We start from the raw sequence: 15,093 nt of genomic DNA, 5'->3' as shown, positions 1-15,093 counted from the left end.
GAGTATTTGGCTGCTATACATTTCCACATGAGCCACTTTGTTAAGCTATCATGTGTGGCCAGGTCACTTCTGAAAAATAGCTATATAGCTCAGTGGGCCTAGCAAGAAGGCCTAGCGAAGAGGCCTAGCGAGAAGAGCTTTTGATGAGGCCTGGTGAGGAGGGATAGCAGGGAGGCCTAACAACATAGCCAAGAGAGGAGGCCTAGCGAAGAGGCCTAGCGAGAAGAGCTATTGATGAGGCCTGATGATGAGACCTGGTGAGGAGGTCTGGTGACAAGGCCCAGCGACGAGGCCCAGCGACGAGGGCGCACCTGACGGCCGTTGTCGCGGAAGAGCTCCCCGGCGTTCTCGATGACCAGCTCGTCGGTGAGGCCGCCGTACGGCTGCTCTTGGCAGAGCGACAGCAGCTCCCACAGCGTGACGCCAAACGCCCACACGTCCGAGCCCGTCGTGAACTTGCCCTGTGCGGTGACACGGTGCCAGACAAAGATCCCCCCGTGTTGCCTTTTAACAGACTGTAGGCAGGGAAAGTGCTGTCGGCAAGTAGCGGCACTGTGGGGAAGAGGTGGGTGGCCAACACCAGCGGCGATGTTGACACACCGCACCAGATACTCATTTGAGTCTGAGTCGACCTAGGGGAGGCCCCAGGCCCGTTAAAATAATCGTCAGTGGTGTTGGCCATGAGCAGGAATCGAAATCGGGTAGCCGAGTTCGTAGAGCAACGTGCTAACTGCTACGCCACCAATCCCCGGTGGCCAATACCAACACCCGCTATTCTCCACTAAGTGACGGTGACGTTACCACGGCGCCTGTGCCAGGATAAGTGCACTTTGTTGAAGGCTCGCTGACAGGAGGTCACGGGACAGACCCAGCAGAGCCTCCTTCACAGAGGCCGATCTTGACACCGCTGGTACCAGTCGTCGGTAAGTCCCCTCAGCTCCACATCCTCCTGTACCACATCAGCTCCATCTCTTCTCCAGCCCATGTCGTGCCCGTTTAGTCCCCCTCTATGTGACCAAATAGAAACTGCTTTGGCATGAGGTGGCTGGGCATGCGGGCTACATGACCCAGCCAAAGCAGCCTTGTCTGCCGGAGGAGTTCACCGATGGGAATGTGTCCAGATCTTTCAAGGATTTGTGAGCTCCTCACACAATCCAACCTGCTGGGTAAACCCAGGACGGATCGTAAACCCGGGATAGATCGGTGGCACACACCGTGACACACACAAAGCATAGACACACATATGCAGTGACATGCACGGACAGGGACACACACCTAGTGGCACACACAATATAGACACAAACTGTATAGACACACACAGTATAGACACACACACCGAGGCAGACACAGTATAGACACACACACAGTATAGACACACAGTATAGACACACACACCGAGGCAGACACAGTATAGACACACACACAGTATAGACACACACAGTATAGACACACACACCGTGACACACACAGTAGAGACACACACACAGTATAGACACACACACCGTGACACACACAATATAGACACACACAGTATAGACACACACAGTATAGACACACACACCGAGGCAGACACAGTATAGACACACACGCAGTATAGACACACACAGTATAGACACACACACCGTGACACACACAGTATAGACACACACACAGAGACACACACAGTATAGACACACACACCGAGGCAGACACAGTAGAGACACACACACAGTATAGACACACACAGTATGGACACACACACCGAGGCAGACACAGTATAGACACACACAAAGTATGGACACACCAGAAGCACGCTCTCCCAGGCCATCCAGCGGATGGGCAGCACGGCGCGGCCCTGGATGCGGTAGTAGTCGCTGCTGTAGAGGTGACGGCTCATGCCGAAGTCGGCGATCTTGATGGTGTGCGCCGGCCCCACGAGGCAGTTTCGCGACGCCAGGTCGCGGTGCACGAAGTTGAGCGACGCCAGGTAGGACATGCCGGCGGCCACCTGCACGGCCATGAGCAGCACCTCCACCACGCTGCCACGCGGGAGACGCACGCGGTCACAAAGATCCGCCCCCCCCCCCAATCTCACCCTCGTCTAGTCTTAATAGACTGATACTCTTAGTTTTTTCGGTAAAGTCACGTAGGTAAAAAAATGAAATTAAAATTAATAGAAATAAAATAATAAAAATCACGACGTTTCAGAGGCAACACAAGTCTCCGTCATCAGGTGAGACCGTCACAGCCAGATTTGCTGTATCAAGTGAGGCAGGGATTCCAAGATGCAAGTTCTTAAATACAAGTTAAGGGGGAGGGGAGGTGGGGGGAGCTTATCAGAATGTGGTTGCCAATGAATGGAGCGTATTGGGAGGGGGGCGGGGCTAAAAGAGAGCACGAGGTTTAAGTAGACGTCGACGTGGACGTGTTTGTTGAGATCGCCGTCGTCGTCATAATTCGTCATCGTCGTCGTCGTCGCTTTCATTGTCGTCGTCATCGTCGTCGTGCATAACTGGCCGCTGCACCTACGCGCTCCGCACGGCGTATTAACCACCCGGCGCTCCGCTGGTTGTGACTGTCTCTGCCCTCCGTTGTTGCTACAGAGCGACTGCCTCCAACTGCCCAGCGGCGTCCTTCACGAGCCTCCTCCTCCTCCACAGAGGCCGATCTCGACACTGCTGGTTCCAGCGAGCCACACGGAGGGCGGTGACTACTTCTTCCGATATTTTTGAGGCACCACAGCTCCAGCAGGTTCATCCCACACCTTGCCCCAGGTTCAGGTGAGTGAGTGAGCGATAAAGTGAGCGAGATCGCCTGAGATCGGTTCAGGTGAGCGAGTGAGTGAGGGAGATTGCCTGAGATCGGTTCAGGTGGACAGGTGAGTGAGGGCGATTGCCTGAGATTGGTTCAGGTGAGCGAGTGTGCGCTAGTGAGATCACCAAAGGTCAGCGCAGGTGAGTAGGCGAGTGAGGGAGATCACCTAAGCTCAGTACATGTGAGTGAGGGAGATCACCTGAGCTCAGTTCACGTGAGTGAGATCACCTTAGCTCAGTACAGGTGAGTGATCGAGCGAGCTCAGTACAGGTGAGCGAGGCGAGGCGATGCGAGAGAGCTACCTGAGCGTGGGCCCGGGGCCCTGTCCCTCCCAGCGGTGTGCCGACAGGAAGTGGTGCAGGTCTCCGTTCTCCATGTACTCGGCGAGCATGCAGAGCGGCTCGTCGCGCAGGCACACGCCCACGAGTCGCACGACGTGAGCGTCGCGCAGCCGCGACATCGTCTTGATCTCCTTCAGGAAGTCGCTCCTGACGCACGCAGAGACCCCCCCCCCACGTAGCCTCAACGGACTGTTGGGGCAGGCGCCGTTAGCGAGCAGCGCCTATGAAGGCTACCGGTACTGTGGTACACGAGGGGGTGGGAGGCCAGCATCACGCTCGGCCGCCTTTGTCTCCCCAGTGGCGATGTTTACGCACCGCACTGGGTACTTATTTGAGGCTGAGTCGACCTAGGCGAGGCCCAAGACCGGTTCAGATAATCGTTACTGGTGTTGGCCATGAGCGGGAATTGAACTCGGGTCGCCGGGTTCGTAGCGCAGGGCGCCAATCGCGACACTACCGCTTTAAGACACACAGACACACACACAGACACACACACAGGCGACACACACGCACGCTCACCTGGCGCTGCTGGAGGCGTCTTCCCGCAGCATCTTGACAGCCACGAGTGTGGGCTGCTGCGGCCCCCCCCTCGTGCCCCCCTCGTCGCTTTCCTCCTCCCCCACCTCCACCTCGTCGTCGTCGTCCATGCACCGCGGCAGCCCCACGGCCTCGCACAGCAGCACCTGGGCACACGACCAGAGCGGCACGTCGTCATCGTCGTCGTCGTCACCGTCGTCGTCATCATCGTCACTGTTGTCGTCATCGTCGTCATCGGCATCATCATCGTCGTCGTCATCGTCATCATCGTCACCGTCGTCGTCATCGTCACCGTCGTCGTCATCGTCACCGTCGTCGTCGTCATCATCGTCGTCGTCATCGTCGTCGTCGTCATTGTCATCATCAACGTCATCATCACACAACCACAATGAACACCACATCATCGTCATCATCATGTCCCATGTCTCAGTGTCCCGTGTCCCAGTGCCATTGTCTCCCCATGTCCCAGCGGCCCCGTTGTCTCTGTCCCAGCGGTGACGTTGTCTCTGTCCCAGCGGTGACGTTGTCTCCCCATTGTCTCCCCCATGTCTCAGCGGCCCCGTTGTCTCTGTCCCAGCGGTGACGTTGTCTCACCTCTCCGAACTGCCCCTCCCCCAGCTTCTCCCGCACGCGCAGCGTCTCGCGCGGCACCTCCAGAAGGCGCGCCACGCCGCGGTGGCCCGGCGGCACCTCGTGGTGGCCCAGGGGCACCGCCGCCGCCGCGTCTCCCGGCACCGCGGGGACGGCGTAGGCGCTGCTGCCCGTCACGCCCTGGCGACACAACGGCGACAACAACAACAACAACAACATCGACAAGCAACATCGGCAGCATCAACAGCATGAATGACAACATCAACAGCATCAACATCAACAACATCAAAATTAACGGCAGCATGAACATCATCAATATCATTAACAACAACAACAACATCATCAACAAAATCAACATTTACTACAACAGCATCAACATTAACAACAACATTAACCACAACATTAACAACATCAACAACATTAACATCAACGTCATGATCATCGACAACATCAACATGAACGACACCATCAACAGCATCAACAGTAAAAACATCATCAACATCATCAACATTAACGACACCATCAACACCATCAACATCATCAACATCAACAACATCATCACGACTCGGAGAGGGAGGAGCAGGAGACACAGACGAGGAGTGCGAACGCAGCAGCAGCAGCAACAGCAGCAGCAGCAACAGCAGCAGCAACAGCAGCAGCAGCAACAGCAGCCGCAACAGCAGCAACAGCAGCAGCAGCAACAGCAACAGCAGCAGCAGCAGCAGCAACAGCAGCAGCAACAGCAGCCGCAACAGCAGCAACAGCAGCAGCAGCAACAGCAGCAGCAACAGCAGCAGCAGCAACAGCAGCAGCAGCAACAGCAGCAGCAGCAACAGCAGCAGCAGCAGCAACAGCAGCAGCAGCAACAGCAACAGCAGCAACAGCAGCAGCAGCAACAGCAGCAACAGCAGCAGCAGCAACAGCAGCAGCAACAGCCGCAGCAGCAGCAACAGCAGCAGCAACAGCAACAGCAGCAGCAACAGCAACAGCAGCAACAGCAGCAGCAACAGCAACAGCAGCAACAGCAACAGCAGCAGCAGCAGCAACAGCCGCAGCAGCAGCAACAGCAGCAGCAACAGCAACAGCAGCAACAGCAGCAGCAACAGCAGCAACAACAGCAACAGCAGCAGCAGCAGCAGCAGCCGGCACCACCACCGATTGCCCCAAGCTCTGCCGCCCTCGACCTATCGAGGTGTTCCCGGCCCCGGGAAGGGAGCGTCACGAAATCCGAGCGGTGATCCACCAACCCTGGACGTCGCTGGGTCAGAGCCCACGCCACGTGCAGTGCACCGCCCCCCTGGGCCTCCCCTAGGTCGACTCGGCCTCAAATGAGCACCCGGTGGCGGTGCGCGGTAAACATCGCCGCCGGGGAGACAAAGGCGGCCGGGCGCGACGCTGCACTTGCCCCGACGGCCCATCGGAGGCTACGCGGGGGACCTTTGCCTGCGCGAGTACCTGCATGTCCAGGATGTCGGCCACGGCGTAGTGCTGGGCGCCGTCGAACAGCGGCAGCTCCGGTTCCGCGTAGTCCCCGCAGCCTGCAACACGCAGCACGTGGGGGTCTCAGCACGTGGTCTCACCACGTGGGGGTCTCAGCACGGGGGACCAGTTTGGGTAATCGTTACAGGTGTTGGTGGCCGTGAGCAGGAATCGAACTCGGGTCGCTGGGTTTGTAACGCAGCGCGACACCACCACCACCACCACGACCACCACCACTACCACAACCACCACCACTACCACCACCACCACCACAACCACCACCACTACCACAACCACCACCACCACGGCCACCACCACAACCGCCACCACAACCACCATGACCACCACCACGACCCCCACCACCACCACGACCGCCACCAACCACCACCACGACCACCACGACCACCACCACAACCACCACAACTACCACCAAGACCACCACCACGACCACCACCACCACCACGACCACCACAAGCACCACCACGACCACCACCACCACCACGACCACCAAGCACCACCACCACCACCATCACGACCACCACAAGCACCACCACCACAACCACCACCACAAGCACCACCACGACCACCACCACAACCACGACCACCAAGCACCACCACCACGCACCGCCGCCCTCGGCGCGCTCGAGTGTGCGCTCCGCGTGCAGCAGGCGGCGTGTGGGCCGCGTGCCCGGCTCGCGGTAGCCGGGTGGCAGCGCCGGCGGCGGCTTCGTCTGCGGCAGGGCCGAGCCGGCGCGCTGCAGCGAGCGCCCGTTGAACATCACCGTGTCGCACGGCACCGACAGACGCACCGTAATGCCGTCCTCCAGCATGGCGCGCGGGGCCTGCGGGGAGCAGGGGGGAGGGGGGCGTGGAGAGGGGGGGGGCTGATTGTTGCCGGCCGTTTTTGACGTTCGCGTGACCTCTGGTCCCTACGCGCAACGCTCAGCGACTGGGTGTAAAAACAATGATGGTGCTGATTGTTGCTGACCGTTCGCGTGACCTCTGGTTGCCTACGTGCAACGCTCAGCCGCTTAGTAAACAAGAAGAAAAGTGAAAAAAAACGTTGACGGTGCTGATTGTTGCTGGCCGTTCACGTGACCTCTAGTGCCTACGTGCAACGGTCAGCCGCTTAGTAAACAAGAAGAAAAAAACTTTGACGGTGCTGATTGTTGCTGGCCGTTCACGTGACCTCTGGTGCCTACGTGCAACGCTCAGCCGCTTAGTAAACAAGAAGAAAAAAACATTTGACGGTGCTGATTGTTGCTGGCCGTTCACGTGACCTCTGGTGCCTACGTGCAACGCTCAGCCGCTTAGTAAACAAGAAGAAAAGTGAAAAAAAACGTTGAAGGTGCTGATTGTTGCTGGCCGTTCACGTGACCTCTAGTGCCTACGTGCAACGGTCAGCCGCTTAGTAAACAAGAAGAAAAAAACGTTTGACGGTGCTGATTGTTGCTGGCCGTTCACGTGACCTCTAGTGCCTACGTGCAACGGTCAGCCGCTTAGTAAACAAGAAGAAAAAAACTTTGACGGTGCTGATTGTTGCTGGCCGTTCACGTGACCTCTGGTGCCTACGTGCAACGCTCAGCCGCTTAGTAAACAAGAAGAAAAAAACATTTGACGGTGCTGATTGTTGCTGGCCGTTCACGTGACATCTGGTGCCTACGCGCAACGCTCAGCCGCTTAGTAAACAAGAAGAAAAAAACTTTGACGGTGCTGATTGTTGCTGGCCGTTCACGTGACATCTGGTGCCTACGCGCAACGCTCAGCCGCTTAGTAAACAAGAAGAAAAGTAAAAAAAAACTTTGACGGTGCTGATTGTTGCTGGCCGTTCACGTGACCTCTGGTGCCTACGTGCAACGCTCAGCCGCTTAGTAAACAAGAAGAAAAGTGAAAAAAAACGTTGACGGTGCTGATTGTTGCTGGCCGTTGTTGCCATTGGGTTCCCACCTTCTCGAGGAGCTTCCTCCAGTTGTGCCGCCAGAGGATGAGTGCGATGATGACGACGAGGAGGAGGATGATGGCGACGAGGCAGGCGACCAGCACGGGCGCTCTCTCGTCGGCCGTGTCCATGGGCCTCCCGGACAGCGTGGCCCCCGGGGCCCCCGGCACCCTCGTGCCTGCTGAGCTCGCACCCGCGGGGCAGTTTGTTAGATCGCGTAGAGATATAGAAAAACGTTGTGTCTTCTTGGTTCTTTTGGTAAAGTCACATAGAAGGGAAGTAATGAAATAATACAAATAAAACATAATAATTCTCACGACGTTTCGGCCACAACGCAAGCAGCCGTCCTCACCTGAGGGCCTCACCTGAGGACGGCTGCTGCACCTGAGGACGGCTGCTTGCGTTGTGGCCGAAACGTCGTGAGAATTATTATGTTTTATTTTTATTATTTTATTACTTCCCTTCTACGTGACTTTACCGAAAGAACCAAGAAGATGAATCCCTGCAGTCACGAAAGCTTTAAATCGGAACGTTGTGTCGTCAAGCCCGCCACCACCCGACACAGCCAATCGGCAAGGCTTGTGTCACGTGAACAGGACGTTGCCAATTCGTCGCGAACACAGCGCCGCCGTTGGGGGGCTGGAGAGCCGAGCCGCGACATTCACAATCTGAGCAGCGCGACGTTTATTTATATTATTTATTATTTAATAAAGTGAATAAAAGTAAAAAATTATTCACTTTTTTTTTCATAAGGTGAATACAACACTTTATTCACTTAGTTTCTATCATTTAATAAAGTGAATTAAAGTACAAATTAATTCACTTAAATTTTTTCTTATTATTTTTCTATCTACGTGAATTTACCGAAAGAACCAAAAATTAAAGCCTGAATCGTCATTATCATTATTAGATCTTCCCCACGCAAAGTGGTCACCCATTTTATCGACCCCCCCCCCCACCACCGCCTTCCCCTGTAGCGAGCGTTGATGATGGGCCGACTGAACCTCCACGGACGTGGAGCGCCGCTCACCGTGTGCGCGGCTGGTGACCTCCGGCCCGCGCGTGCCAGAGGGGGGCGGTGGGGGCGGGGCGCCCCCCCCTGGTGGGGCGGGCGGTGGGGGCGGTGGGGGGCTGCGGGCCCCCCCCCTCGGCGGGGTGGGAGGGGGCGGGGCTCGTGACACGGGCTCCTGGCTCCGGTCTGTGGGGAGGGGGGAGGGGGGGGGACGTGAGGTCAGTACCGGTCACGGACACGAGGTGGCGCAGCGTGACCCCTGCAGCAATCATCGTCCCCTCCCCCCCCTAGTACTGGCAGAGTAGTGCACAGGGACAGCTGCCGCTGGGGGTGCCCCTAGGCGAGACGACTCAGCAGCAATCATTGTCCGCCCTACTACTGGCAGACTGATGCCCTCCAGGGTCACCCGCTCACTCGCTCACTCACCCACCCACTCACAAGCTCAACTACTCATCCACTCACTCACTCACCCACTCACTAGCTCATCCACTCACTCACCCACCCACTCAACCACCCACTCACTCACCCACTCATCCACTCACCAGCTCATCCACTCACTCATCCACTCACTCACTAGCTCAGACACTCACCCACCCACTCACTAGCTCATCCACCCACTCAACCACCCACTCAGCCACCCACTCACTCACCCACTCATCCACTCACCAGCTCATCCACTCACTCATCCACTCACTCACTAGCTCAGACACTCACCCACCCACTCACTAGCTCACCCACTCATCCACTCACCCACCCACTCACTAGCTCACCCACTCATCCACTCACCCACCCACTCACAAGCTTACCCACTCATACACTCACCCACCCACTCACTAGCTCATCCACTCACTCACTAGCTCAGACACTCACCCACCCACTCACTAGCTCACCCACTCACTAGCTCATCCACCAACTCGCTCACTCACCCACTCGCTCAACCCACCCACTCAACCCACCCACTCGCTCACCCCACCCACTCGCCCTTGCACGCGCGCCAACTGCCATCCTCCCCGTCGGCACCCACCCGAGTGGAACGAGATCTCGCTGATGAGGAGCCACGCGGCTCCCAGGTAGAAGTGGCACTTGATGGCGATGGCGTTGCGCTGGCCCAGCGGGACGGTGATGAAGCGTGCGCGCGGGTCCACCGTGTCCGGCTCCACCACCAGCCCCACGCCCACGTCCTCTCCACCACCACCACCCCCACCACCGCCACCACCACCACCCTCACCGCCACCACCGCCGCCCTCACCGCCACCACCACCGCCACCGTCGTCACCGCCGCCGCCGCCCTCCCACTCGTCGCTGTCGGAGCGGCGGAAGAAGCAGCGCGCCTCGCGGAAAGTCTGCACGCCGCTCTGGAACATGTTGTTGCAGTGGACCTGTCGGGGGCACGCGGGGGGGGGGGGACGCGGGGGGGGGGGGACGCGGGGGGGGGGAGGTGGGGGGTGACGTGGAGGGAGGAGGGGGGGAGATGAGAAGGGGGACACGTGGGGGGAGGGGAGGTGGGGGGGGTGACGTGGTGGGAGGAGGGGGGGAGATGAGGAGAAGGGGGGACACGTGGGGGGGGGACAAGGAGAGGGGGGGACACGGGGGGGGGTGAGGGAGGATGAGGGGGGGGGGGGGACCGGTGGGGGTTAGGGATGATGTTGGGGGGGGGGGCACGGGGGGATAGTGAGAAGGGGAGGGGCACGGGGGGAGGGTGGTGAAGTGTGATGGGGGGTGGGGGGACAAGGAGAGGGGGGGGCACGGGAGGGGGGGGGGGTGGTGAATAAGGATGAGGGGGGGGGGCGGGTGGGGGTTAGGGAGGATGTGTGGGAAGGGGGGCACGGGGGGAGGGTGGTGAGGTGTGATGGCGGTGGGGGTGATGATGGAGGAGGGGGGTGCGGGTGGCACCTTCATGGCCGAGAAGTTCCTTGGCTCGTCGAACTCGAAGTGCATGAGGAGGTAGGGCAGGCTGAGGCTGCCGTTGCTCCAGCCCACGTAGTCGTAGCCCGGCCACACGCGGTGCTCGGGGCTCAGCGCAAAGTCGTCCAGGCCCCAGACGCCGTCCGTCAGCTGGCCCAGGCCGCCGTACATCTGCCTGGGGGACACAGGGAGACAGAGAGACACGCGGAGACACAGATAGAGACGCACGCGGAGACAGAGAGACACGCGGAGACACAGATAGAGACGCACGCGGAGACAGATAGAGACGCACGCGGAGACAGAGAGACACGCGGAGACACAGATAGAGACGCACGCGGAGACAGAGAGACACGTGGTGTGTGTGAGTGTTCACCACTGTGGTGTGAGTGAGTGAGTGGGTGAGTGTGTGAGTAAATGTGAGTGAGTGTGTGAGTGGGTGGGTGAGTTGGTGAGATTGTGAGTGAGTGGGTGAGTGAGTTGGTGAGAGGGTGAGTGAGTGAGTGGGTGAGTGAGTTGGTGAGAGGGTGAGTGAGTGGGTGAGTGAGTTGGTGAGCGAGGTGAGTGAGTGGGGGGGGGTGAGTTGGTGAGAGGGTGAGTGAGTGAGTGAGTGAGTTGGTGAGAGAGTGAGTGTGAGTGAGTGAGTGAGTGGGTGAGTGAGTGGTGTGAGTGAGTGAGTGAGTAAATGTGAGTGAGTGAGTGGGTGAGTGAGTGAGTGAGTGTGAGTGAGTGGGTGAGTGAGTGAGTGTGAGTGAGTGAGTGAGTGGTGTGAGTGAGTGAGTGAGTAAATGTGAGTGAGTGTGTGAGTGGGTGGGTGATTGGGTGAGTGAGTGAGTGGGTGAGTGAGTGAGTGAGATTGAGTGAGTGTGAGTGAGTGAGGGAGTGTGAGTGAGGGAGTGAGTGGGTGAGTGAGTGAGTGGGTGAGTGAGTGGGTGAGTGAGTGTTAGTGAGTGAGTGAGTGTGAGTGAGTGAGTGAGTGAGTAAGTGTGAGTGAGTGTGAGTGAGTGTGAGTGTGTGAGTGGGTGAGTGAGTGAGTGAGTGGGTGAGTGAGTGAGTGGGTGAGTGAGTGAGTGGGTGGGTGAGTGAGTGAGTGGGTGGGTGAGTGAGTGAGTGGGTGAGTGAGTGCATGAGTGAGTGAGTGCATGAGTGAGTGAGTGAGTGGGTGAGTGAGTGTGTGAGTGGGTGAGTGAGTGTATGAGTGAGTGTGTAAGTGGGTGAGTGAGTGAGTGGGTGAGTGAGTGAGGAGGGTGAGTGAGTGAGTATATGAGTGAGTGTGTGAGTGAGTGTGTGAATTAGTGAGTGCGTGGGTGAGTGGGTGAGTGAGTGAGTGGGTGAGTGAGTGAGTGTATGAGTGAGTGTGTAAGTGGGTGAGTGAGTGTGTAAGTGGGAGAGTGAGTGAGTGTATGAGTGAGTGGGTGAGTGAGTGAGTGGGTGAGTGAGTGTGTGAGTGAGTGGGTGAGTGTGTAAGTGGGTGAGTGGGTGAGTGAGTGAGTGAGTGTCCACCACGGGTGGCGGCCTCACCGGGAGGCGATGAAGCCGTCGTAGGTGGAGTCGTTGAGGTTGGCGGGCGCCAGGGAGGGCAGGAGGAGCGTCTCTCCCTCGGGGGCCGAGTAGGAGACGAGCCCGTCTGGGTGACGCACGGGGAGACACACGCAGAGACACACGGAGAGACACACGGGGTGAGACACACGGAGAGAGACACGGGGTGAGACACAGAGAGACACACGGAGACACACGGAGAGACACGGGGGGAGACACACGGGGAGAGACACGGAGAGACACACGGGGGGAGACACACGGGGAGACACACGGGGAGAGACACGCGGAGACACACGGGGAAAGACACGGGGAGACGCACGGAGAGACGCACGGAGAGACACACGGAGAGACACGGGGAGACACACGGGGAGACACACGGGGAGAGACACGGAGAAACACGGAGTGAGACACGGGGAGACACACGGGGAGAGACACGGGGAGAGACACAAAGAAACACGGAGAGAGACACGGAGAGACACGGGGTGAGACACGGGGAGCCGGGGGAGGACGGGCCCCGTGGGGGGGGGGGGGGGGCGGTTGAGGGTTGGGGTTTCAGTGCTGGGGGGAAAGTTAGTGGGGGGGGGCGGGTTGGTGTGGGGGGAGTGGGAGGGTGTTGGGGTTGGGGGTGGGGGGGGCGGGTTGGTGTGGGGGGAGTGGGAGGGTGTTGGGGTTGGGGGTGGGGGGGCGGGTTGGTGTGGGGGGAGTGGGAGGGTGTTGGGGTTGGGGGTGGGGGGGGGCGGGTTGGTGTGGGGGGTGTTTGGGGGTGTGGGGTGGGGGGGGTCGAGGGGGGGGTCAGGCCCCACCAGCCCAGGGGCAGCCGTAGAGCTCCACGCGCATGCACACGCTCATGGCGCGGTCGGTGACGGCGACGAAGCGCACGAAGCGCGCCACGAGGGCGGGCCCCAGGTCCTTGAGCACCACGTCCTGCGTGTTCACGTTGCCCTGGATCACCTGCGGGGCACAACAACAACAACAACCGCCATTCGCCACTAAGTGGCAGTGACGTCACCACGACGCATGTGCCAGGCCAAGTGCACCTTGAGGCCACGTGAAGTGTCGAACGCCCGCTGGCAGGAGGTCACGGGGCAGACCCAGCAGGTGCCACGGGTCGACTGACTGAGATGACTGGCTAAAGCACGGGGCAACGCGCAGGGAACCACCCCCCACGCCACCTGGAGCGTATGTGAAGTGCAGTGTTGAGTCTATGGGTAGAGGTGTTGAGTCCTACGGGTAGTGTTGAGTCTACGGGCAGTGTTGAGTGCATGGGTAGTGTTGAGTCCTACGGGTAGTGTTGAGTCTATGGGCATGTGGAGTCTATGGGTAGTGTTGAGGCTGATGGGCAGTGTTGGAGTCTATGGGTAGTGTTGATGGTCTATGGGTAGGTGTGTGAGTCCTACGGGTAGTGTGAGTCTCATGGGTATGGTTGAGATCTATGGGTAGTGCTTGAGTCTACGGTAGTGTTGAGTCTATTGGGTCAGTGTTGAGTCTATGGGTAGTGGTGAGGTCTATGGTCTAGTGTTGAGTCGTATGGGCCAGTGGTTGAGTCTATGGGCAGTGTTGAGTCTTTGGGCAGTGTTGAGTCTATGGGTAGTGTTGAGTCTATGGGTAGTGTTGAGTCTACGGGTAGTGTTGAGTCTACGGGCAGTGTTGAGTCTATGGGCAGTGTTGAGTCTATGGGCAGTGTTGAGTCTATGGGTAGTGTTGAGTCTAGGGTAGTGTTGAGTCTATGGGCAGTGTTGAGTCTATGGGTAGTGTTGAGTCTATGTGCAGTGTTGAGTCTATGGGCAGTGTTGAGTCTATGGGCAGTGTTGAGTCTATGGGCAGTGTTGAGTCTATGTGCAGTGTTGAGTCTATGGGCAGTGTTGAGTATATGGGTCAGTGTTGAGTCTATGGGCAGTGTTGAGTCTATGGGCAGTGTTGAGTCTATGGGCAGTGTTGAGTCTATGGGCAGTGTTGAGTCTATGGGCAGCGGCTATTTGCTTTGGGCTCCTCCGTTGCTAAGGGGACCCCTCGCCTCGTCGCCACGGAGCTCCTCCGTCGCTAAGGGGACCCTCGCCTGGTTGCCACGGGGCTCCTCCGTTGCTAAGGGGACCCCTCGCCTCGTCGCCATGGGGCTCCTCCGTCGCTAAGGGGACCCTCGCCCCGTCACCACGGGGCTCCTCCGTCGCTAAGGGGACCCTCGCCCCGTCACCACGGGGCTCCTCCGTTGCTAAGGGGACCCTCGCCTCGTCGCCAGGGCTCCTCCGTTGCTAAGGGGACCCTCGCCTCGTCGCCACGGGGCTCCTCCGTTGCTAAGGGGACCCTCGCCTCGTCGCCACGGGGCTCCTCCGTTGCTAAGGGGACCCTCCCCGTCGCCACGGGGCTCCTCCGTTGCTAAGGGGACCCCTCGCCCCGTGCCACGGGGCTCCTCCGTTGCTAAGGGGACCCTCGCTGGTTGCCGCGGCGGTCCCTCCACGGCAGCCATCGGGTGCGCGTCGCGGCTGTACTCGAGGCGGTAGGCCTGGCGAACTCGTTGCCGAGGCCGTTGCCGTGGCGACCCTGCGTGCCGAGCGAGCGGACCACGTGGAGACGCCGCAGGTCCACTGCAGGAACTGCGAGTGCTGCGGCGTCACGGGGCCGTCGGCGCACCACGCACCGTCGCCTTCCTCCAGGTTCAGCCTGACGGGGGGGGGGGGGGGGCACGGGGCGACTACGCTGAAACTACAACCACTACAACAACTACAACCACTACAACATACAACCACGACAACAACTACGACAACAACTACAACATTTACAATAAGAACAACACCACAACTACAACAACAACCACCACTATAACAACTACCGCTATTACTACTGCCTCACCACCACACCACTATACCTCACATCAACACCACCATGCTCACCACCACCACCAATACTGCTGCCTGTGGTGAGTGAGCGAGCTTCACTGTGAGTTGAGGCTGCGTGTTGAGCGA

At 58.7% G+C, this 15,093-nt stretch overlaps 1 protein-coding gene across 1 annotated transcript in view; it reads right to left on the bottom strand.

The window, feature by feature from the left end:
* The window catches only part of LOC133360134 (discoidin domain-containing receptor 2-like), a 29,348-nt gene that overhangs the window by 1,198 nt on the left and 13,057 nt on the right, over positions 1 to 15,093 (bottom strand). Inside the window, 16 exon segments of the mRNA XM_061578721.1 lie at positions 312 to 461; positions 1,784 to 2,018; positions 3,096 to 3,281; positions 3,654 to 3,817; positions 4,266 to 4,442; positions 5,718 to 5,800; positions 6,367 to 6,583; positions 7,689 to 7,858; positions 8,711 to 8,878; positions 9,717 to 9,875; positions 9,930 to 10,071; positions 10,586 to 10,772; positions 12,116 to 12,221; positions 12,937 to 13,088; positions 14,568 to 14,715; positions 14,718 to 14,791. Of these exon segments, the coding sequence (XP_061434705.1) occupies positions 312 to 461; positions 1,784 to 2,018; positions 3,096 to 3,281; positions 3,654 to 3,817; positions 4,266 to 4,442; positions 5,718 to 5,800; positions 6,367 to 6,583; positions 7,689 to 7,858; positions 8,711 to 8,878; positions 9,717 to 9,875; positions 9,930 to 10,071; positions 10,586 to 10,772; positions 12,116 to 12,221; positions 12,937 to 13,088; positions 14,568 to 14,715; positions 14,718 to 14,791 (2,518 nt within the window).

Source organism: Lethenteron reissneri, chromosome 67 (genome assembly GCF_015708825.2).
Source record: "Lethenteron reissneri isolate LAM-NWPU_2019-01 chromosome 67, ASM1570882v1, whole genome shotgun sequence".
In the NCBI taxonomy this organism is placed as follows: Eukaryota; Metazoa; Chordata; class Hyperoartia; order Petromyzontiformes; family Petromyzontidae; genus Lethenteron; species Lethenteron reissneri.
The sequence above is the reverse complement of the archived record's forward strand: the minus strand, read 5'-3'. Positions and strand labels throughout refer to the sequence as shown.